The 26,207-nt window shown below is 42.2% G+C and overlaps 1 protein-coding gene across 11 annotated transcripts in view; it reads left to right on the forward strand.

Moving 5' to 3' along the window:
• LOC121545897 (sodium channel protein type 8 subunit alpha) overlaps positions 1-19,613 on the forward strand; it is a 79,133-nt gene extending 59,520 nt beyond the window's left edge. For all 11 annotated transcript variants that reach the window (XM_041856796.2, XM_041856801.2, XM_041856806.2 and 8 more), the window contains 6 exons: positions 4,643-4,765; positions 10,719-11,003; positions 11,354-11,545; positions 11,922-12,026; positions 12,672-12,942; positions 13,274-19,613. In XM_041856796.2, coding sequence (XP_041712730.2) covers positions 4,643-4,765; positions 10,719-11,003; positions 11,354-11,545; positions 11,922-12,026; positions 12,672-12,942; positions 13,274-14,424 — 2,127 coding nt within the window. In that variant the 3' untranslated portion in view covers positions 14,425-19,613. The remainder of the gene's footprint in view (positions 1-4,642; positions 4,766-10,718; positions 11,004-11,353; positions 11,546-11,921; positions 12,027-12,671; positions 12,943-13,273) is intronic.
• The last annotated feature ends 6,594 nt before the right edge of the window (positions 19,614-26,207 follow it).

The following is a 26,207-nucleotide window of genomic DNA, read 5'->3' on the forward strand; positions in this document are numbered from 1 at the left end:
CTACACTGATCTCATTTTAGTAGAGCTGCTTCCTTTTAAATTGACATTGTTACACAGTAATTCCCTAAGGAATAATCAACTTGAATTAATTAGTATTTTTGCTAACTGTTTTTAGTCAGTGTTAATGTCAAACTTGTTCCAGATATGGTGCTGTTTTATGTACAGTAGTAACTGCGGTAGAATATAGTTAACACTAACCTAAAACATACAGTAGCTTACAATACAATAATGTAAAACACCTTACCTTCAGTGTTGATTCTGGTAGAACAAATTCTACCTAAATCTAATTGAAGTCCTATACTGTATGTACTGTATATATTTAAAGTACCACACATAGTTGTCCTCTCTATGGACTGACTGACTGCAATGTAACCCTCGACCCAGAGCCATTGATATACACTACAATATAGTTCGGTGGTGAGTTTGGTGCTACGATGGGGTTCTATCGGAACACTTCACCAAACTCTGTATATTGATGGCTCTACCACGCCCCTCCCCACCCCCATCTCTACCCACAACCCTTGGCTTCAGCCCGAGCCAACAGGGTTGTGATGCACAGAGCTGCCGTGTGTTCATTGTTGCGGTGTGAACCAACCCTTGGGATGATGGTCGTACTGTACTACGGCCGTACAGTGGCCTACATTTCCCAAGATGCACTTGGGATGGTCATATGGTACGGGGGCCGACAATTCCCTCCCAAGCTGTCAATGTGTGACAACAAAGTGTGACATACCCCACCACCCCCTACCCCCCCTCCCTCCCTCCCTCGACCCAACCCCCACCCCCCTCCCCATCCTCCTTAAAGTCTTACGCTTCCTCTTACCCCAGGAATGTTGTGAGTGACCTTTGACCTTGTGCTGAGGTGATGATGTAATGATGGTGGGGCCAGGCTGGCCTGGCAGCCAGTCGGTAAGTTTGGTCCTCCAGACTGGCAGACAAGCAGTCAGTCCCTCTTATAATGCTGCCGTGCCTCACTGAGTCTAGGTCGTCCTGGGTAGTCCGTCTGTTTGTGGCCTGTCTGTGACTCTACCGTCTGTCATTGTCACTGTGATGTCTGTGGTTTGGTTTTAACCATGTTGTCTCTCTGTGGGCACCATCAGAAGGGGGACACCATCATTGCTTAAGTTTAGACGAGCATGTATTACTGTGTGTGTGTCTGTTTATCTGTTCGACATACCTTTTGTGTTTTGGTATATTTCTGTTGAGTTATCTTTTCATTGGCCTCTCTGGTTCTTGATTTTTATTGTAGAAATGTGAATAGCAAATGCAATTCAGTAGAATTACTATGAGAAGACAGAATAACTTACTGGACCCATGCTTTGTTTAGCCGTACATTACTTACAATATGCCTCTAGTCTATTTGGTCCAAATGTTGAAGAATAGATTTTTATCAAATCATGTGCTTTACATTGTTGAGAAAACAGTCAGTTACAGTACACCGCTATCTTAATGACACTTTCTTAATTTAATAATGGAGATACAGTATTTCTTTGGAGACCAACATTTTTATGCAGGACTCAGTACTCTTCAATTATATAACCACAGTGCTGTAAGGTAGAATCTAAATCAAAACACATATTTCTAGTAAAGCTAGTAGCCAGTCGAGTTTGGGGATGGAGTCGTTATGTAATAGTGGAATGAGGCTGGATCCATCCATCCATCCTTTTATTTTATAAGACATTTAGACATTTTCATCATTGTTGTTTTTGTTCTGTTTGATTTTAGTTTCCGTTGTCTTTCTGTTTTTCTTTCTGTTTCTGTTCCACTGTTCCTCATTGGATCACAGCCAAGGGATGTGATTGGCCTTGCCTTGCAGAGCTCGACGCTGATTCGCTGAGGGCTGCAACACCCACACAGCAGGTCCCTTGATCTCTAAGGGGGAGGGGCACTCCAAGGGGTCAGGCTGAGGCTGAAGGTGACAAATACCCCAAATACTGTGACAGTAGAATAAAGGCAAAATCTTTATTTTATTTTGCATCTGTTTTAAAGGAGCACAATGAAAATAAGTCAGTGACTTTATTGTGTTATCCTTGATGTGCATGTTTATGTATTTTTTTAAATAATTGATTAATGAATTCAATCAATTCATCATTGCCCAGATCAAACAGCTTGCTGGGTTATTATACAGCTATACTGATTATTAACAAATGGGATGTCTTCAACTAAAATAATTGAGCTAGCTAGAATCTGAAGGAATTGTGTGTAATACGGAGTCCTGGAGACTCAGGAGCCCTTGAACCACATAACCCAGAGATGACTCATCATGAGTCATGAGTCCAGTGGTGAGTTCCATGCCGATAGCTTCATTGCTGTCAACTGGAATGACCAGCGTGCCATTGTACGTAGTATATCAGTTTTCATAGACTGTAGTACCACCAATGGCCTTAAAATCTAAATAAAGATTTTGCCTTTGTTAGAATCCCCCCTCTATCTGTGACTCTGGTCTGGTCAGCTTTGGATGTTGTGTTCTTTGAAGTGAGTTTGACCAGTATGGTCTGGTTGGCTGGTTGGAGTTGCCTTCACATGTTTTTACTGTGTTATACTGTTTTCCCTTTGTTAAGGAACTGGTGCTCTCTCGATTCCCAGTCTCACCACCTGAACAATGGCAGTGTGAGAGAGCGGGACAAACTTTTAGTGTTTGCCATTCTAAGAACTATTAGATGGACATCTGTAATGTTGAATCAATGAGATACTGTAGTGCCATTTAGTCACGTCAGGGTTGGGGTCAATTCTATTTAAATTCAGGAAGTATACTGAAATTACTAATGAGGAAAATTGCCATTGGAATTTCAGTTTACTTCCTGAATTTAGTAAAAAAGCCTTTGCCACAACTAGCCTTGCTCTCCTTTCTTCACCGTAGGCCTACTGATCCTGCTTGCTAGACTCATGGTGCTCCGCCCCCCAATTGTGTCTGAGATACAGCAGGAAGAGGCGACTGTACAGGCCTACTGGTCACAGCAGCTCCCCTTCCTCTTCTAATGACAGGCATTGCCTACTTGAGGTTATCTCATCATTCCTTAACACCCCTACCTCGCTTCTATACAGTGCATACAGTAAGTGCTGCTGCCTATTGACCACCAGCTCTGGGCTAAGCACTCACTGAGAGGTCCAATGCATTATTATCTAGCTATAGCCTATGTGCAAATTACAACACTTCTGAGATGGAAGCAATTCATTTGTTGACTGTCGGTGTGTTGCCTTTCTATGAATGATAAATGTGAAGAATGATGACTAATCAATGTTTAACGTGTCAAGCTTAGGTGAATTCTTTGTGTTGATTACAGAAAAGTTACTGCTGTAAACTTTTCTTTGTGGCTACTATTATGCCCGGATTCTAAAATCATGTTTGCAAGGACAAATAACACCTGATCAACGCTCATGAATCTTAAAAAAATATATATATATAACAACAACAAAAAAAGAACTCTGGCCCCATGACTGAGTGACATTGTTAAGATGTAGACAGTGATGCCTAGTTGGCGGCAGCTGCGGTACTGTGTGTGAGAGTGGGGGAGCAAGGTGGAGCGATTAGCAGTATTACTTACCTCAGAAGTGCATAGCTTAGGGGTTGATTTGGTATTGGGCCATTGTGTGTGAGAGTGGGGGAGAAGCACCTGTTTCTTTGAGGTTGTGTGTTGTTACCTGTTCCTGTGTGTAACTCTACTGTACTCAGTGTCTCTCCAGTGGTCATTTAAGTGCCATCCAATGCCAAATAACTACTGTGTCTGATCTCCCCTTAACCCTCTATCTCAACCCTTTACTACTGTCAGTGTGTGGTTAACTGTATGAACTGTATGTGGCTCTCCTATTTGATTCTAATGCTGTGTGAAGATGATAAGATGATTTTGGGCAAAACAAAATTACGTACATGTACATATTTACCTGTATTCTTTCTCTTAGGTTCCGTTAGTTTGTCTGTCTTAGATTATATGGGATATTATGCCTCAGCAGAGAGCGGCAGACATGGAGAGACAATGTTAGAGGGGCCAGGGTAAGGTTCTACAAGTCTGTTGGGTTTTTATATTAACTTCTACAGGTTGTAACCTCTCTCCTTTCCTCCCTCCCCTCCTCCTCCTCCTCCTCCCCAGTCCCCTTCGTTCGCCTGTCTGTATCTGTACTGAATCAGTCGTGTGCTGTGGCAAAACATTTTGGCCTATTTTTCCCTTCCTTTGAGTCTTATGCATTTCTTTTTCTCCTTTCTCTCTCTCTCTCTCTCTCTCTCTCTCTCTCTCTCTCTCTCTCTCTCTCTCTCTCTCTCTCTCTCTCTCTCTCTCTCTCTCTCTCAACCACAAGTTTCTTTGCAGGTACAAAGGAGTTTGTCAGGTCTCGTCCAACTGCCTTAAAATAACAGAAACAAACCCCTCGTCCTGCGGCCTACATACTACTGCTACTAAAACACTATGCACATAAAACCTATACTAAACATTGACTTTCTCTCTCAATGTATATACGTATATAAATGCAATATTATACATGTATATACATACATATAGATTTATGTGTGTATGTCAAGCAACTCTCTCCGCCCATGCCAGCCCTATTGCTCCAAGGGCTCTCGTCTGAGTCTCTCTTCTACCTTTCGAGAATATTCTCACTACTTCTAACAGTTTGGAACCTCTTTTGCTTCTCTGTTTGTGTGTAGGTGTCTATAATCAGTCTGGTAGCTAATGCACTGGGCTACTCGGATCTAGGTCCTATTAAATCACTAAGGACACTAAGGGCCTTGAGACCCCTCAGAGCCTTGTCACGTTTTGAAGGGATGAGGGTAAGAGCCAAAGCTAAGCAGCTGATCCTTACGCATGCCCATTCAACAGTTTATTAAAGCATGCTAGAAACTGAAATATTATCAAAAAGTAACCAAACAATATATTTTTTGATGACCAAAATTTTTCTAAATTTATTTATTGGGGGATTTTTTAAAATAGAAACTTGAAGAAACTAGTCAAGACAAGAAGTCACCTTTCCATGCACACACATCCTGTACCATACTTCACATACAATTTATATATAGATATATACACACACGTCATGATGCAGCTGGAAGTGTAAAGTAATGTTAAATATTAATGCTACAAAGTTATACAGTATTACCAGCAGAAACTATTTCACTGGTTTGAATTGAATAAAAAAAATCGAAAAACTAATTGATATTTTCAGTATTTTCTGCTATGTACAGACATAAAAGGAACAAAAAAGAGTGAACTAGAGGGATATGTCACAAAGCTGCCTCATCACATAAAAACTAGAAAATGAATTATTATTTTATTTTTATTTTTTTATGATTGGCTTGAGGGATGAGATAAAATTAATGTTAGTCAATGCTACATGTCAACAAAGCCAAACTACATAGCATTTCATAGAACATTTGAATCAACAATTGGCTGTTCATTTGGCCTGATTCTCAATCTATGCTTTTAATCGAGAAGCCCCCCTCCCCCCTACCACCACCTGTCCCCAGTTCCCCTAACCCACCCCAACTCTCACCCAACCACTATACTCACCCTATCATTTAACACATCTATCTGGCACAGAGAACAACCAGTAGAAACCAGTAGGTACCAGAGACAGTCACACCCAACTAGGGTTGCATAAATTGGGTAACTTTCCCAAAAATCCCAGGATTTCCTGAAATTCTGGTTGGAAGATTCCCAGAATCAGAAGGGATATCTGGAAAACCTGGGAATTTGGGGAAAGTTATTATTTGATCTGATTAGTCTTTGTTGTGACTGGTGGTAGAGACAGGTTACAACTGGTTGTTGTCACCCGTAGTCCCTCTTTCTCTATCACATGTAGTCCCTTTCTATCTCCCTATCCTTGGACTGGTTGCGTTGTTTTCTAGTTTGAGCTTACCACCCTCTCCACCCTCACCCTCTCCTGAAGCCTCATATGTAAGCCCCCTTACCTCTACCCCTACCTCTCCTCCTACCCTTCCACTGCTCACTCCATCTTTGCCCAGTAGATCTGCTGGGCCTGCAGCAGGTCTCAGTCTGTTGGCTCCTCTCTGTTTCCTGCTTGTCCAGGATCTATCTGCATCATCAGGGACTGAGAAAGAAAGCACACATACACTCCACACTCACATTGTTGTGGGTTTGGGAAGACAATATTTTCTAAGCTTCTGCCTGTGTCATTGTGATTATCACTTTGTGTCATGTTAAATGGCTGAGATGTTAAATGGCTGAATCGCAGAGGTCAGTTAAGTAATGTCAGTTAGTTCAATGTAGACTAAGGGCCTGAAACTCACAGCCCGCGGGCCAGATGCGGCCTGAGAGCCGATTTAATGTAAATGCAGACCAGATTCAGTATCTTAGCTTTTTTGTCTTCTTCTTGACCCTAAGGCAGAAGCTTAGGAAATATGCCGATAGGCTGCCATCTCACACAAGGCATTACTGTCCCCATGTCATAACACGATACATTACATAGCAACCATACTGCAGGTCTTATAGAGCTTCCTGCTTCCTGTTGCCTTCCACTCCCACAGGAAGTGAAACTGGGAAGCAACATCGTTTAGCACACTGGAGCTTTCTCTTATATCTTATATCTTATATAAGAGGAGTGGGTTGGGTTGGGTGGCCGGCAGGGCCGATATTATATTCAACTATTAGGACCGCATTAGGACAACACTCGTCTTTCTTAACCCCGAGACAGTCACAGAGCATTTCCCCCCATTCCTCTTCATAATGTCCCAAAAATGACAGACCAGGTGTAGAGGCTTAGACGTGTGCTATGAACTACTATTACTACGGTACATGAGAGGTTAGCTAGCTAATCATCAATTTGACTGACATTTCCGTTCATACTGAAGTGCCCATTCATATTAAATATCCAGTGGCTAAATATGATGATGACATTGCAAATACAAGCTGATGACATCACAAAACGTTTAGGCCCAGGATTTATGGATGTAGGCTACTATACTTATGAGTCCACCTCACAAAAATGTACATGGTAGTCATTTTTGTTTAGTTTGCTCAGGTATGAGACTAGCATAGAATTAGAAGGATTGTATTTACATTTGACATTTTAGTAATTTTAGCAGACGCTCTTATCCAGAGCGACTTACAGTTAGTGAGTGTATACATTTTTCATACTGGAAAATAGCTATGGCGGCTAGACTGGTCAAAATTCCAATGTCATTTTTGGGTGAAAAATCATGGTACATTTTTTAAGGAATGTTGTAGTCAAACATTGCATTGCCCCAATGAATGAGATCATTCATTGGGTGTGTGTGGTAGGAGGTGAGGGTGGCCCAGTAGACTAATACCTGTAGCAGTGAAAAAACTCACCTTTACTTACTCATCAATTCAAGACAATGTCTATGTTCATCAATTGATTTGCCATTTTGTTTTGAAAACGTGAAATTAAAATTGACAAGTCATAGTAGTAAATAAATTGATAGGGAAGTACGAGAATGGAGAGATGACACCGACAACCATAATAATGAAAGAGATTCTGGAGAGTTAGAATGTTGAGAACTCTTGCTGACTTGAATTTTTCTGGCCGTTGCGATGGAAGGTTGTGTGATGGCGGAGGCCAATGCAAGTCAACAGCTCTGAGAGTGAGCAGCATAACACAGCTTTACATTTGAATATATTGCAATGCTTAACATGCAATGGGCTATACCTACCTACCTGACTGCCTATGGTCACTTGTTAAATGCTATATCTTTAATTATGCTGCTTTGTAACCTCATTGTTACTTTTTGAGCAATGCAATGTACAAGCATGACACAGTCGCCAAGTCATCCTTACACCTTTCTTACTATATATTTTCTAATGAGCTTGCTCTCTAGTCTTTGGTTGCATTTCAATGTTTAGCCATAAAACATTTGTTATATTATTAACTTTAAATGTTTAAAAAAATACCTTCCAGCTGCATCATGTTAAAAACTTGCAGCAGACACGTTAGCAGGAAACATCATGAGTTACAGACCAATCACACAGAGACCTTAGAACCATGGCACCTTAGAACAGAGGTCTGAGTTCTGAGAACCTTAAAACAGATGTCTGAGTTCTTAGAACAGAGGGACTGAATTCTAACTCTACACCATCCATTCCTGACTGTCCTTGATTTGTGTCAAATCCACTTGTCAGATAGATATGTAACATAAAGACAAGCAACATTTTGGCTGGTTATCTCTTTATCTCTCTATCCAAAACATTTCTCTATCTGTTTATTTATCGATTTGAACGGTTCTTGAGATTGCACAACAATGCCATCCATGTAACAACACGCATGTACTCTAATTGCCGATGCACATTAAGCACTTTTGAAAGCTATTTTCCCTCTTTGCTTTGAGAATGTATTTATAATATATGATATATACAGGTATATATATTATATATGATATAAGGCTTGGCCAATTTGATTAAATAAGGCATGGCTAATATTACCTTGAATCTTTGAAAACAAATTAAATTCTACTACCTCAGTAGGAGCAAGTAGTTCTCTCAGCATGTGCAGTGATATGTTTTCTCCTATGGGAAAGGTGGGAGGTGTGATATTAGTGAGATGATGCGGTATACTGCTAACTCTTTACGCATCGTGATGGTTCCTCTCAAAAGGTAGCTTTCCCTTCACAGCTATTTAATTTTTCACAATAGATTCATACATGTATTATTAGAAGTCCAAGAACAATGAGTAGCCTATGCGCTCTAATTCAGCTACTTCAGTAAGTTATTTTAATAACATTTTCTGGGATGCTCACACAGAAAGAAATTGGCACCCAACTACCTGACTCGTCCATTCTGGCCATATGGTGTTTATCCAACCCAAGTGCCATAGCAGCCAGTAATTCCATATGCCATCATTATTCAAGAGGAACAGTCAAAGGCCTACTGTAGAGAAGAGAGTACCTATGATGTCATCATTTACATGTTAACCTGTAAGAGAAGAGTTAACCTATATTTTTGGTTATAATAAAGACATCCAGTTATGCTAAGCACTAGAAGCATTTGTAAGTAATATTTCTCCAAGAACCAATGGGTAAATCAATAAATATCCATAATTGACATGACCATTGAACAGCTCCCAAAATCCCTGACTAGCTTTAAATAATCATTGCAAGGTCCTGCACATTGCTTAGAGTATGCTGCTCCTGAAGCTCTCAGTCTGCTCTCTGTCTGCCTGACTGTATGCAAGGAGGGAATATGGCTCCACAAAACAAGTCTGTCAGCTAAAAACAGACGACATGCATGCTCAGCTCAGCTGTGTGCCTGAGAGCTGCTGGTCTGGTCGGCCTGCTTAACACTGTTAGTGAGATAGTGGTCAACCCCACTATGCACTACACTCTTAGAAAAAAGGGTTCCCCAAGGGTTCTTCGGCTGTCCCCATAGCAGAACCCTTTTTTGTTCTAGATAAAACCCCTTTTGGTTCCAGGTAGAACCATTTTGGGTTCCATGTAGAACCCTCTACATGGAACCCAAACGATTCTACTTGGAACTAAAAGGGTTCCTCCTCAAACCAACAAGGGTTCTTCAAAGGGTTCTCCAATTGGGACAGCTAAAGGACCCTTTTAGGTTCTAGATAGTGTAGGACGCTGAGCTTAGTGCACATCAGTGTTTGGAAGGCCGGTCTGTCCGGACGCTGGGTAGTGGGGAGATAGAAGCTGTAAAGGAGGCTAGGCGTGGGGCTGGTGATGTGGAAGTGGGACATAGTCTATGGGTTGCGTCTCAAATGGCACACTATTCCCTATATAGTGAACTACTTTTAACCAGAAAGTGCACAACTTTTGTAATATAGTAATGCACTAAACAGTATAGGGAATAGGGTGCTATTTAGGATGCACCCTATGGATCAGAATGCTTTCCATTGCATTGTGTTGAAATGATAGTGTTAGTCTGGGTGGAGGGTGTTTAGAGTCTGTCTTATGAAAAGGGACAGAGGGAGGGAGGGTGGTGAATGTTTGGGAAGAGATGAGGCTGCATACTGGTATGGCAAAACACTTGTAGTTCAATTTTCTGGACAGTTATATGCTCACTCGAAAGGAAAGTGGGGCATGTGCATGTGTGCGCAGACCCCTTAGGCCAGAGTTTCCCAAACTCTGTCCTGATGCCACCCCTGGTTGCACGTTTTGGTTTTAGCTCTAGCACTACACAGCAAGATTTAAATAATCAAAGCTTGATGATTAGTTGGTTATTTGAATCAGCTGTGTAGTGCTAGGGCAAAAACCAAAACGTGCACCCAGGGGGGGGGGCCCAGGACCGAGTTTGGGAAACCCTGCCTTAGGCAATCCTAGCTGTGTGCTCGATCAGATCAAAGACTATTAGTTCTAATTAGAACAGAACTGATACTGCTCTTTCACTGTTATTCTATACTGTACTATATATGATTATACTATACTAAACTATACTATATTATACTGTAATATAATATATGATACTGTACTACACTATACTATGATAATCCTGTACTGTACTGTACTACATTATACTAAACTGTACTATACTACAATATACACAAACATACTCTAACTATATTCTTAACTGTACTGTAAACTATACTATATTTCATACAAATATAATAACGTTGAAACACAATTTGTAATATGACTCAATAATAGAACATGGTACCTGTCAAATTCAGTTTCACTACCACTTTCTGCTATAAGATGCCATAACAGTATGCAGCTGCTCTGAGGGGGGTTGATAGGTATCATGGAGTATGTTTTGAGTCTCTCACACTGCTCTATCCTCCTGTGTCCCCCGTCGGCTCTGGCCTAGGTGGTAGTCAACGCCCTGGTGGGAGCCATCCCCTCCATTATGAATGTGTTGCTGGTTTGCCTCATCTTTTGGCTGATTTTCAGTATCATGGGGGTCAACTTGTTTGCGGGCAAGTACTACTACTGTTTCAACCAGACCGCAGAGGAGTACTTTCATGCCAGCGAGGTCAACAACAAGACACAGTGCATGGCCCTCATTAATCAGAACTTCTCTGAGGTCAGGTGGAAGAATGTCAAGATCAACTTTGACAATGTTGGCGCTGGATACCTGGCTCTGCTTCAAGTGGTGAGAGTGTCACTTCATTCTCTCCCCTCTCTCTCTCTTACCCCCCACCCGTCCGTTCACTGTTTTTATTCTCCCTCTTCCTTCCATCCTCTTGCACAGCGCTCTGAGGCTCTCCTCTCTCCCCCTCTCCCTCTGTTCCTCTCCTTCTTTATGCGTTTGTCCATTTATAGATTTTTTTTATACTGTTTTCCATATGTCCTCATTTCTTTCCATGTACAAGCTAAGCTCTTCTCCAGGACACACATCAAATTTGGGTTTGAGTTCAACATTCTTTTTTCTTCATATGAAAATGAGACTCTTAACTTTTGTTTTGAATATTATAAGTTAATCGGATCTCTTTGTCTCCAAAGGCGACATTCAAAGGCTGGATGGACATAATGTACGCAGCCATAGACTCCAGAAGGGTGGAGGACCAGCCCATCTATGAAGACAACCTCTATATGTACATCTACTTCGTCATCTTCATCATCTTTGGATCCTTCTTCACCCTCAACCTCTTCATCGGTGTCATCATTGACAACTTCAACCAACAGAAGAAAAAGATAAGACTATTTTCTCTCCTCTTCCTCTTTCTCCTATTTTTGCTAAATGCTATAGTATATTATACGGCCTTGTATAAAAAAATTATAAAGGCTCAAACATGCTTATAACATGTTAAAAAGTATTAAACCTGGATACAAAGTCTTACCCTAAATAGCATTTGAAAGTATCACAGTTGAATGTAGGTATTTACATTGTTTGCATACTGCTCTGAATGTGTAATGCAGCTACTGGTGTTGTTGTCAGCGTTTGGCTAATGGTCTAGTGTTGTATCAATGGTTAGGGTTAGGTTTGGGTTGTAACCAAATGTTTGTTTATCCCTGTTCTTTAGGTTAGGGCTAGGGTTGGTTGTAACCAAATGTTTGTTTGTCCCTATACTTTGGAGGTCAGGACATCTTCATGACAGAGGAACAGAAGAAGTACTACAACGCCATGAAGAAACTGGGTTCAAAGAAGCCCCAGAAACCCATTCCCAGACCACAGGTTGGCTGTTGCTCTCTGCCTTTATTAGCCTGGCTTTTTATGGAGTGATATTAGTGCCGACAGTTTGTTGGCAGTAATATCACTCCATATTTGTTTAGCCAGCTCAGCACATACAGTATGGGACAAGGCTAGGTCTTTATGGTGTAAAACACTGCCACAAAAGATTGAAATCAGTATTTTCAGTATTTCATTGTTGACGGAACACTGAATAGTGAAATGGAAAGATGACAGAGACTGTCGCCTTGTTGCTAGCGCCTACTCAACTTTGCAGTTTTCTGTTGTTTTTTGTGTTATTTGTTTTGCATTATTTGCTATTCTGATGTGTTTATTATTTTATATGACTTAGTATACATAACTGCATTGTTGAGGAAGAGCTTGCAAGGAAGCATTTCACTGTACTGTTTACACCTGCTGTATCCTGTGCATGTGACAAATAAACTGATTTGATGTTAACACTGAAATATGGATTTCAATCGATTGTGGCAGTATTTCCCTGCGATTAACAAAATGTGTGTGTCGTTGTTGTTGTTGTTGTTGTTGTTGTCTGTGTGTGTGTGTGTTTCTCTGCATGCGTACGCGTCTGTCTGTGTGTGTGTGTGTGTGTATGTGTGCATGTGTCTTGCTGTTGTCTCCTTGTCTCTACAGAACTATATCCAAGGGTTGGTGTTTGACTTTGTGACCCAGCAAGTATTCGACATCTCCATTATGATGCTGATCTGCCTCAACATGGTCACCATGATGGTAGAGACAGACGACCAGTCGGATGAGACGGAGAACATCCTCTATTGGGTTAACTTCATCTTCATCGTGGCGTTCACCATCGAGTTCGTCCTAAAACTCTTCGCCCTGCGCCACTACTACTTCACCAATGGCTGGAACGTGTTCGACACGGTCGTGGTCATCCTGTCCATCGCGGGTAAGTAGAGGGAGGCTGTGTCTAAAATGGCACCCGGTTCCTTATGTAGTGCACTACTTTTTGTCCAGGACTCAGCGAAAAATAGCTTTTTGTGTGCACTACATCATAACGCACTGATTTTTATCCGTTTGGTGGAAACAATCCGCTGGTGGGAAAATACCATATTTTCTTTATGCCGATTGTAGAATATTCGCATGAAATTCTGTCGCCAATTGGATGGAAACGTAACTATAATTCCAAAGGGGAGAGAAATTTTTAAGGTAGACATTGTGTTGAGTCATTTCTGCTGACTGTGTACTCTCTGTCTTGTCTCTACCTTCTTCCTCCACAGGCATGTTCCTGGCTGACATCATTGAGAAGTACTTCGTGTCTCCAACCCTTTTCAGGGTTATCCGATTGGCTCGAATTGGCCGCATCCTGCGTCTGATCAAAGGGGCCAAGGGCATACGGACTTTACTCTTCGCCTTGATGATGTCACTTCCTGCCCTGTTCAACATCGGCCTCCTGCTCTTCCTGGTCATGTTCATCTTCAGCATCTTCGGAATGTCCAACTTCGGCTACGTCAAACACGGTGCCGGGATAGACGACATGTATAACTTTGAGACCTTCGGGAACAGCATGATCTGCTTGTTCATGATCACCACGTCTGCAGGCTGGGATGGTCTCTTGCTCCCCATCCTCAACTACTATCCTGACTGCGACCCAACCATGGAGAACCCAGGTGCACCGTCTACAGGCAACTGCGGCAACCCCTCAGTTGGCATATTTTTCTTTGTCATGTATATCATTATTTCCTTCCTTGTCGTAGTCAATATGTACATCGCCATCATCTTAGAGAACTTCAGTGTAGCGACAGAAGAGAGCGCCGACCCGCTCAGTGAAGACGACTTCGAGACCTTCTATGAAATCTGGGAGAAATTCGACCCCTCCGCTTCCCAGTTCATCACCTTCCAAAAACTGGGTGACTTTGCCGACACCCTGGAGCACCCTTTCCGCGTTCCCAAACCCAACACCATCGAGCTGATCGCCATGGACATGCCCATGGTCAGCGGTGACCGCATCCACTGCCTGGACATCCTGTTTGCCTTCACCAAGCGCGTGCTGGGCGACAGCGGGGAGCTGGATATGCTACGCACGCAGATGGAGGAGCGCTTCGTGGCGGCTAACCCCTCCAAGGTCTCCTACGAGCCCATCACTTCTACACTGCGCCGGCGCCAGGAGGATGTATCCGCACGATGCATCCAGAAAGCCTACCGCGCTCACCTCCTTAAACGGGGCTTCATCTGCAAGCGCAGGCCCAAGACCAAGCTGGAGAACGGAGGGACCAACAACCAGGAGAAGAAAGAGAGCACACCCTCCACCGCCTCTCTCCCCTCCTACGACAGCGTGACCAAACCTGACAAGGAGAAACAGGAGGAGAACGAGGGGGAGAGGAAAGAGAAGGACAGAAACCAAAAAGATGAGCGGGAATCTAAGTGTTAGTTAGGGTTCAGTGACTGTCATTAGTAAATTAAGACACACAGCGAGAACAGACTCTGAGCCCAACAAACAGACAACTGTATAAAAAGATAATTTGCAAGTTTAAAAAAATGTATGAAAACGATACAAACAAAAAAATGTTTACAGACTTAAATACAATACAAAATGAAGGATCGAGATTTGTCGTTGGATACTTAGGGTCGGTTGAAGAAAACCACCGATGGCGATGTACATGTTGCCCACGATAAGGATTTAGTTAGGATACCATCATTATCACAAAAGGATTTTACTGCCTAATGATGAATTTCTTCTTTATATCTTGGAAATAATGTGAGGAAGAACCATGATAATATAAATAATTATCAATAATAACTCAATAATAATAAAGGTGTGCCCGCCATTGGCATACTACATATTACATATATGTTGGGGATTATCGAAAAAAAGGGACAGAAACCCCTGCAAACAAGATGGAGGGAGATTTATTGGAGCAAAGAGTCTCTGACTGCCACCACCCTGTGTGGACGAGCCCCTGCAGCGAAAGGTCCACCACTATGGGAGCACCCCAGGTGTGGAACGGAACGGAACCCTACAGAACTCTCTAGAACTGTTCTACTACGCAGTCTGACCGGGCCTCTGTAACATCCAGTTCCAGTACCGTCCTTCTTATCAAGGAAACATATACAATAATCAACATCTAAGCAAGTTTTAAATACGAAGAATGAAAGATTAGAGAAAGAAAGGAAAAAACCCAGAACAGTAGACAAAGGGTTTTTACTTTTCGTTTGTTTGTGCTGAATATACTTGCGTCTTTACATTATTTGAGCAGCAAAAAAAAATAACAAATAACATTTAGCCCATGTCACACTAGTCTCTTCATCTTCTCTCTCTTTGTTATACTGACATTATGAAAAATACATTTTCTACATGGGCTTTCACACTGTCACACTGGGTAGGGGGCATTAGTCAATGTTTAGACTTGGGCTGAAGAAGGGCGGGGACTCGCTCTGACCGACCGAGTCTCAGATAACTAATAATTATTGTGCTCGTTCAATGCATAGAAATGACTTGCATGAAGGCATGTTTTGATCAGGAATCATGCATGACGTAATCATAGTCCACAAGACACTAATTCTCTGACCACTACAATGGCTTGACCATACGTTTGAGGCCGTCCACTGGAAAAATTTATATGAGAAATATAACTGGGAAATGATTTATATATGATATATATATAAACATCTATATATACAATATTGAAGGAATAAAGTGGTATGACCTACCCTTTACTATATAATGTTGCTTTTCAACTGCCAGACCGATCTTTTTATGAAGCCCGTTGGGATTTTAACAGAGGATGTAGTGAGGCACTCAGAGGCAAAGCTCTATTCAGGCACATTTAAGAAAAACAGAAACTAGAAAGGTTTTTTGCTGTTCTGTATGTTCTGAGAGGGATAGGGAAAGTTGCTGCTGAGTTCTATCAAGAGTATATCTTCAGAATGAGGATGCACAGATTTAGAATAAACTTTTCAGACCATTCTAAAGAAACCAAATCTGGGGCTTAGCAACCTACCTTGATTTACCTTTTTACATCCAACGGTTACCACCCTTACCTGTGTTACTATGGTTACCAGTGTTAGCTGTGTTACTACGGCTACTACCCTTACCTGTGGTCTCCAACTAACTCCGTCTTGTTGTTGTTGCTGTGGCAGTACGAACAGGCAATGTTTGATGCCATATCCTGTATAGCCATATCCTTTAGAGATTAGTGTGTAGCGAGCTAAAGTGTCAGTTGAAATTTTAAATTATCCTCCAATGCTTTGTCTGTCTGTGGACAGAGAAGAGAGAGTGTAATCAGTAGTACTGTAGGGGGAGGTGTAACAGATTTTGAAACAGCTGTTTGAAATGTACTAAAGATATAGTGATGCTTCCATAGATTCGTTCTTCTTTTCATATCTGTTTTATCCACTTCTTTCCTCTGTCACTCAGTTAGTTCCCTATTAGAATATCGTTCACTGTGACCCAGTGGTACATCGATGGCTTTTTCCAGACACTTTGAGTTGCCAGCTCTGAAGTAAATAGATGTCCTTCTCTGAATCTAATGTCCTTCTTGCAATGCAATCATTCTCAGAAGAAAGTTCGACTTTTCGAGCAGTGAGAATGTATGTGGCGTAGTTGGCCATCTATAAAGCAGCATATATACATACTGTAGAAGTAACATAGAGGACAGATAGAGGATACATAGAGCAGCTGCAGCAAGACATGCTCAGTCACTCCTGGCATGATGTGCTGTATGACTAAAAGACAGTCGGGCATGGAAGGCTTAAGGGTTGGACTGTAGAGAATAAAAACAGATCTGATTGGATAGGCTTAATTAGGGAGGTGGAGGATGGTATAAAAATGGACCAATGGAGAGACTCGACAGAACCTCTCCCGGACCCTCCACAGTTTCTAGACTGACTGCCATGAATTAAAATGATCAGAGAAAGTCAAGATGGCGAGCCAGAGCAGCAGGGAGAATAGTGCTTTTGTCTTCATAGGAGTGAGTGCTGAAAGTCCCATGTTTGTCAGTGTATCATTGCGTTTTGTGGGACCTCTTCAACACTGTTTGTAGTGTAGAGATGTTAGACCCAGGCTTGCATCATCATGTCATGTGCTAGTAGGCTATTATTTTATTGGTCACCTGCTGTATGTTTGATAAATGAAAAATCTGCCTGGGGATAAGCTCAAAGTGGCGTGAACCGTCCAACCGTAGTTTCTCACAGATTGTCTCTGTCTCTTCAGAATAAGAGTATTAGACTTCTATCAGATAGGCCTTGTATGACCAACTCGTATCATCTCATGGTAAGTTGATTCATGATTCACAGTAGAATCGTGCCTGTAAGAACGTGTGAGGCGTTTTTAAAGGCAGTTTGAAGCTACTACGACTCAGATTAAACAAGATGAGAGAGCGAGCGCTAGGCCAGGCCAGGCCAGCGTAGGCCGAACCAACGATACGAGTCAGATCTCTTAGTGACAGGCAGATTAGACAAGACGAGACATAATATTAACACTTCCTCTTTAAGGTATCTGCTGTTTTTTTCTACACAGGCGTGATGTGATGATCGGTCCTCTATACAAACAAACAAACAAACAAACGGATGCCTGGTCAGACAACAACCTGGTATCTACGGACACACCATTGAAGCCATTGTGGTGTGTTGATTGAACACTGCCTGTACCTGTACCTGATATCCCCATGTCCTGTCTATTATAATACTATCTAGAGGACTGTTTACAATATAAAGACATGTCTCCAGATAACATCCGTCTGTTTGGCTGCTGCACACTTAAAACCAAATACATTCCCGATTGATCGTTCAATGACGATATAACCATAAGAGCAAACACTGTCATCCAATGTTAACCCGTGTTCATTTTGGATCTGATGTTTTAGATGAATGATGCATTGATCATTGAACTTACTTGGAGAGAAAATTAACAAAAATAAGAAATATATGTACAGTGCGGGCTATGGTGGCACAATCACTGAAAAAGAATGAACTTTTTGAGAGAAACTATAAATAATGTACTATATACTTTTATTTTATCGGCATGCTTTGTTGTGTTTTTTGTAAATATGGAATTTTAAAAAAGTACTAATAATAATCTAAAATGAAACAATAACAGTATAGAATGGCTTCCAGCTATGCCCTTTGTCACATTTGTTACCTTTTGGATTTTTTGAGACACTTTTCACTTTGTTGACGGAAATTGAATGAAATATAGATATTATATAATACAAAAATATATATACATGTATACATATATATGTCTATATGTATATACATATTACAAAAGAACACTGTTTGTTTGTCACATTTAATTTATGTGCAACATGTTCAGTGGATGTCTAAAACTGGTTGGTTTCCAGCACCCTACTGTATGTGTTGGGAAATAGCTCATACAATGTCACTGGAGCTGCTGCCATGGATTGTAGCCTGATATGATTACAGGTTTATGCTACCAGCACATTTGTCACATTCTTCTGCAAAATTTTCATACTTTTTCACCTTCACTTAAAAAACACTAACACATACACAGAATAGACACACACACACACACACACACACACATTCAAACAGACACACAACTATTCACTCACCAACCTAACTAATCAGCAATTTGGCCCAATAAGATGAAGTGAGTCGGATGGGACTGCCTCTTCCAGTGAATATGGAGTATGTCTATCCCAACCAAGGCATAGTAGGTATATCTATCTATCTACCTATCTACCTATCTACCTATCTACCTATCTATCTATCCCTCCATCCATCCACAAGGTCTAGCAGGCCAATCTATCTATCTCTACCCATACATACAGCCACAAACCCTAGTAGGACTACCCACACACACATAAATACAGCCACACCACATCAGGGCCATTACAGTTCAACACTTACAGTTCAACGCTTCAATCATCTCTCACCTTTACTTTGAATGGTTTGTTTCTAATCTAGTGTTATAACTCCACTCATTGGCATGTGCCTTTTTCTGCTTTTTCTGTGATTTTTGGAAGATAATGATACCACACTTAAATGTTCAAAACTGTGGAAGGAGGGAACAGGTGAGGTTGGGGTGGTCGTTGAGTTGAAACACGACACTGTCTGTCCGTACGATATAATGCAAGGAGTCAGAAATAATACTGCCGGGGATCAGATCATCCTAACAACTACTACAAGCGAGCAAACAAACTTACACCCCACTTCTTCTCTTCTAGATAGACTTCAACAATGTGATGTTACCTAACAAAACAGCTCAAACTGAAAACGTTATGTTTCTTGTGCTTATGTGTGTCACCCACTTCTATGGCTTGTGAAAAAGCAGCTTGCCTTCTATATTTCTGTTCTTTCCATCTGAAATTTATTTTTGTATCAATATTGAATTAATTAAATTATGGGACTCTGTTTTCTTTTTTTCTTTTTTAGCATGGATTTATTATAGGCTTTTTTTCTTTTTTTGCTGAAAAATAATTAAAAAGTGCTTTTCAAACTGTTGTTTATCATTTGAACACCGTGATATAAAACAGGATATATACAGTATGATGGTAGTGATGCACAACCACTTGGACTCTTAGTAAGAACTTATGAAAGATTGTCTTCATTTGAGCACGAACCTTTTTATTACCAATAAAGCAGCCTTCCAGTTACAAACTGTATTGTCTGTGGGTTATTTTGAACTAGAGCAAGATTCAGAATATATATTCTACAGTATGGAAGACTTCTACTATATTGTGATTTATTAAAACAATTGGTAGAGATTCAAAATATTTCCACATATCTACAGTATAGACTTATACAATATTGTGATTCCTCACTAATTTTAGTTACAGTAGGCAACACTTTTGATGCCAATTCGAATATAAATGACTTTTATATGTCCTTTTTACTGACTCTTACTCATCATTTAACAATTTGATTATACTAGCCTAGCACTTAGAATTATTTGCCCTGCACTCTGTCACCATTCTCTGTGTATTAGCTCATTTTGTTTGGTTCCTACAGTACTGTGGATGTTATTGGTGCATCACAACACACTCGAGGAAATGGAGCCAAGTGTGGTATGGCATAGCAGCTAACAGTCCTTCCTGGCCGCTGAAAGCTATCCTTTGAAATGTAATGGCTGTATTGAATTTGTTAAAAGCCCCATGTTAACAACATCCCCCCCTCAGCCATAAGACAGACCAAAGACCATTATACTGGTGAGTCCATCTGTATAGCCACGCTGCTGCTTCTTTTTGTGGTTCACTGTAAAGAACTAGAGAGTAGATAGCCCAAAGGTTCGGTATCACTATCACCCCCCAAATGGCACCCTATTCCCTTTATAGTGCAGTACCTTTGATCAGGCGTCCCAAATGGAACCCTTTATAGTGCAGTAATATTGACCAAATGGCTCCCATTTGGGATGCAGGATATGTGTGAATAGGTCTGAGATAGCCCACACTGGGATATATTGATATGGGAGTTTCTCTCATCGCCTGAAATAAGAGAAGGAATAAGAGAAGGAATAGAGGAAATACATTTAGGAGAAGATGGGGTTGTATGAATCTGATGTAGTAGAGTTGTATTGCTGACGTCAACAAAGACAGTGTATGGTACTGACTCTCATTTTGTGTATATTGCACTGCACACTCAAAGCCCCTCCATTCACATTTCCTTCCTCTCCTTTCCTTCTCCCTGTCCCTTCCCTCCCTCTTTCTCTCCTTCTCATCGCTCCGTCTTCTTGTCCCCTCCCTCCCTCCCTCTCCCTGTCACAAAATGTTCAACCCTGCCTGGTTCTCTCTTCTAGTCACATGGTCTCCCCTGCTCTGATCAGCTCTCTCCCAGCATTTCTCTCTCTTCTTCTTCCCCCGATCCTCCTCTTCTCTCTCGCTCTGTCTCACGTTTTTTTTCTATATGAAATGTTTTTCTCTATCTTATCCGTTCATCCAGACAATTATGCGTGTCGGACCCAGTCCATTTTTCTATTGACCGTCTCTTCTCTTCCTTTGCGTCTCCCTCGCTCTGTCAGGGATGGCTGTGTGAGTGCAGTGAGATGGGGAGAGTGAGCGCGGCAGAGAGCGAGGGAAGGGGAGGGGGAGGGAGTGGTGGAGTGGAGTGGAGCACTGCAGTGCAGATAAATGAATGCAGCAGAGCAGGCTGACTCAGCAGCCCACTCCCAGTATGACACACACACACATGGCCCAGTGACTGCACTGGGAGACAACAACCAGAGCACTGGGACATCACCATGGCACTGGGAGATGCTGTGCCAGCTACTAGCCTCCCTGCCTCAACCTTGCTCACACTACACACGCCAAACAAAAACACACATATCACGTTCATAGAGCTTTATATCCATTATAACGCCCAGCCCTATACCTCTCTGTCTCAGGACAGACATGTATTGAGGGTGTAGTCAGTGATGTTGTTTAATGTTTTTATTTTGTGGAGGCGGTGTGATGGGATGTCTGTGTGTGCTGGTAGGTAGGTGTTCAGCGAGTGCTCTGCTAGCTAGCTACAGTACTGTTAGCGTTGGTCCAAGGCGTTAGTGCGGCTTGCTAACGCTGAGCCTTCCTGAAGGACCAGAGCTACAGTACAAAGTCCTCTTGTCCCATGGGTTGGTGGGAGGAGAAGTTGGCTTGTAGGCTGAGCCCCGGAATGGTAATGTGTTTAGTGTGAGCAGGCAGGCTTACAGTCCGACCTACATCATAGACAGCCACACCTACCGCTCTCTCCTGTCTCTTTTTCTCCCTGGTTCTTACTTTTTCACTGCCTCTCTCTCTCATTCTCACTGCCCCTTTCTCTCTCTCTCTCTCTCTCTCTCTCTCTCTCTCTCTCTCTCTCTCTCTCTCTCAATTCAATTCAATTCAATTCAATTTAAGGGCTTTATTGGCATGGGAAACGTGTGTTAACATTACCAAAGCAAGGGAAGTAGATAGTAAACAAAAGTGAAATAAACAATAAATATTAACAGTAAACATTACACTCAGAAGTTTCAAAAGAATAAAGACATTTCAAATGTCATATTATGTATATATACAGTGTTGTAACAATGTGCAAATAGTTAAAGTACAAATGGGAAAATAAATAAACATAAATATGGGTTGTATTTACAATGGTGTTTGTTCTTCACTGGTTGCCCTTTTCTTTTCTCTCTCTCTCTCTCTCTCTCTCTCTCTCTCTCTCTCTCTCTCTCTCTCTCTCTCTCGCTCTCTCTCCCCACCCTCCCCTCTCACTGGGGTGTATTTAGTCATATAGCTGCAGTACTCAGGTGTTTCCTCTCTTTATGACACAAATTGGGGGCAATCATTCTGGTTAACAATTGATGTCTATGTTAATCAACCATTATTGATTATTGGCAGAGCTTTGTTAAGATCTTTCAATTAGTCTATCACACAGAAATAGCATGTGTATGATATATGACAGGTGTATTGTGCTAGCTCATAACCATTTGAGACATTTAACACAGAATTGAATCAATATGAAATTAGCCTTTTTCAATACACCCAGGTGATGAAAGCCAAAATCAGCAGTGAGTACAGCATGTGACTTCTCTCAGCATTTTCTAGCAACTCCTGTTCCTCCCTGCCTTCTCATCTACCCCTCTGTCTCTTCTGTCTCTCCCTGCCTCCTCTATCCTCCCCTACTCCTTGCTGCCTCCTCTCGCTCCCTCTCTCTCCCTCTCCCTCTCGCTCTCCCTCCCTCCCTCTAGCTCTCTCTCCTGGTCCTCCCTGCATCCTCTGTCTCTCCCCAGGGAGCTGTGTAGGGGAACCCGGGTAGAGGAGGGGGAGGCCGGGAGGGGGCTCTCTCCATTTCAGTAGTGGCGAGCAGCCCCCCTCCACTAGACTGCTCAGACTGCACTGTACCCCTCCCTCCCTTCTGCATCTACATCCCCTCCCTCCCACCTGCTCCCTCCTTCCATATCGCCCTCCTTCCATCAATTATATTACCAGTAGTCATTCCTTCTCTAGATAGCTATCACATGATACAGCCAGCACATATGAGTAACATGGATGATAGCCTACAATAATTTCTGTGCCGGGAAGACACTGTTGATGTTTACAGTGTATTTACTGTGATTGCTAAACATACGCTGTTACTCACTCCCACGCATAGCGTTTCTAGGCTACATTCCCAAGTCAACATACATGTCTGTTCTGGGAAGCTGTGGTTCTGTTGTTGGTGGCTGGTGTGTCATGTGAAGAGCAAGGGCTCCCACTACTGGTTAGGTGATGTAAGTGTACTGAAACTAGTGGGCTGGCATCATTGGCTAGTCTACCAACAGTCCTTCTCAATGGATCCCATTTTAAATGATGTACTAGGCTCCATCTAATTATTCTTTCCATGATTCCTTGCGTCCTATCTCCTTGCCGCTCATCTCCTTCTCAACCGTATTGGAGGAGAAAGTCTAATGATCCTCCCCTCGCCTCCTTCTCTAATAAAATAAAATGAATTGGGGGCTATTCAATCCGAACCACTCAACATCCGCTTCATAGCGCAATTGACATTTCGCGGAGACTGCAGTCACGGTAAATGCCAGAAATTACCTTGAAATCTTAACGCGGATCTTCGGTGATACGGATTGAATCCAGCCCTTGTTTTTACAAGTGTGTACAAATTCAAATGCGTATCACAACTCTCACTGACATTATTCATTGCGACCCTGGAGCATTTAGGGTTAAGTGCCTTGCTCAAAGGGACAATGACAGATTTTTCACTTTGTCGGTTCAGGAATTTGAACTACCGACCTTCCAGTTACTGACCCAACACTCTATCCGCTAGGCTACCTGCCACCCTCTGAGAAAGAGCCGAAGAGAGAGGATAGGAGTAATCGAGGAAAGATTAATCGCGAACGCGCCTGTCTCTGTCACAGCCTCAAGCGTGACTATGCACTAACAAGGGCAGTGGGTAGTGCCTACCGGTAAGAGCTTTGGGCCAGTAACCGAATAATTGCTAGTTCAAATCCCAGAGCTGACAAATCTATTGATGTGCCCTTGAGCAAGGCATTTAATCCTAATTGTTTTACTTATTTTTTTTTACATTTTACCAGACGTTCTTATCCAGAGCGAATTATAGTTAGTGAGTGCATACATTTTTCATACTGGCCCCCGTGGGAATCAAACCCACAATCATGGCATTGCAAACGCCATGCTCTACCAACTGAGCTACACAGGGTCGCTGTTGATAATGGCTGACCATGACCCCACTCTCTGATGGTGAGTTGGGATATGCAAAAAATATATAATACACACTTATACAGTATTAAATAGGACAAATATATGCACCAACCAAACTATTGAAATATCGAACATAATGTAAGACCTCCAATACAGAGTGTATCAGTCTGTTGAAATGATACAGCTTTATTCCATAAATGCGGATTTTCAGTTCACAACTTCATGCTCAAAATGTTATACTTCACAGTAAATATAAAAATGTCATAATGCAGTATCTTACCACTACACGTTTTGTTTGTCATCCCCAGTGGCGATTTTAGCATGTACATCTTTGTGGGGCATAAAAACAAACATGTGGAATGCATGCCAGAAAGCCACTAAACAATACATTAATTGCACTATAACGGTGACAAACGGTGCCCACAAACCAACAGCAGTCCCAACACCTTACCACTGCTACACCTGGCTATCGGCGGAGCCTTGTCTGGCAGCGAAACAGGTCATTCAGCCTCATTTACTGCCTTTTAAAGACACATAGATGATATGGCTGACTTGCTGAAACAAATGTGGTTTCTACAGACAATTGAGATGTACAAACTATGGCATAAGGGGACGACAAGCGGATAAGAGGCACTCCGTAATTTCGATGAAGACATTAATGAGCGAGCTAGGACGGACGTAGTCAATATAACTATTTGTTCAGCACTTTTGAAATGTACAGCGACAGAATTCAGAACATGGGCCGTTCTTACAGTGTTCTCCCTGCACACCAAGTCATAACCGTAGGATAAATAAAATAAAGTAACATTTTATTTGTCACATGCGCCGAATACAACAATGAAATGCTTACTTACAAGGCCTTTACCAACAATGCAGTTTTAAGAAAGAATACAAAAAAAAATCACAAACAAATACAATATAAAATAATACGAAATAAAAGTAACAAATAATGAAAGAGCAGTCGGAGGCTGAGCAGTTGCCATACCAGGCAGTGATGCAACCAGTCAGGATGCTCTCGATGGTGCAACCTTTTGAGGATCTGAGGACCCATGCCAAATATTTTCAGTCTCCTTAGGTTATGTCGTGCCCTCTTCACCACTGTCTTGGTGTGCTTGAACCATGTTAGTTTGTTGGTGACGTGGACACCAAGGAACTTGAAGCTCTCAACCTGCTCCACTGCAGCCCCGTCGATGAGAATGGGGGCGTGCTCGGTCCTCTTCTTTTTCATGTAGTCCACAATCATCTCCTTTGTCTTGATCACGTTGAGGGAGAGGTTGTTGTCCTGGCACCACACGGCCAGGTCTCTGACCTCCTCCCTATAGGTGGTCTCATTGTTGTCGGTGATCAGGCCTACCACTGTTGTGTCATCAGCAAACTTAATGAGGGTGTTGGAGTCGTGCCTGGCCATGCAGTCATGAGTGAACAGGGAGTACAGGAGGGGACTGAGCACGCACCCCTGAGGAGCCCCCGTGTTGAGGATCAGCGTGGCGGATGTGTTGTTACCTACCCTTACCACCTGGGGGTGGCCCGTCAGGAAGTCCAGGATCCAGTTGCAGAGGGAGGTGTTTAATCCTAGGGTCCTTAGCTTAGTGATGACCTTTGAGGGCAATATGGTGTTGAACGCTGAGCTGTAGTCAATGAATAGCTTTCTCACATAGGTGTTCCTTTTGTCCAGGTGTGAAAGGGCAGTGTGGAGCGCAATAGAGATTGCATCATCTGTGGATCTGTTGGGGCGGTATGCAAATTGGAGTGGGTCTAGGGTTTGTGATAATGGTGTTGATGTGAGCCATGACCAGCCTTTCAAAGCACTTCATGGCTACAGACGTGTGTGCTACGGGTCGGTAGTCATTTAGGCAGTTTACCTTAGTGTTCTTGGGCACAGGGACTATGGTGGTCTGCTTGAAACATGTTGGTATTACAGACTCAGTCAGGGACAGGTTGAAAATGTCAGTGAAGACACTTGCCAGTTGGTCAGCGCATGCTCGGAGTACACGTCCTGGTAAACCGGCCTTGTGAATGTTGACCTGTTTAAAGGTCTTACTCACATCGGCTACGGAGAGCGTGATCGCACAGTCGTCCGGAACAGCAT

Source organism: Coregonus clupeaformis, chromosome 30, assembly GCF_020615455.1.
Source record: "Coregonus clupeaformis isolate EN_2021a chromosome 30, ASM2061545v1, whole genome shotgun sequence".
Taxonomy (NCBI): Eukaryota; Metazoa; Chordata; class Actinopteri; order Salmoniformes; family Salmonidae; genus Coregonus; species Coregonus clupeaformis.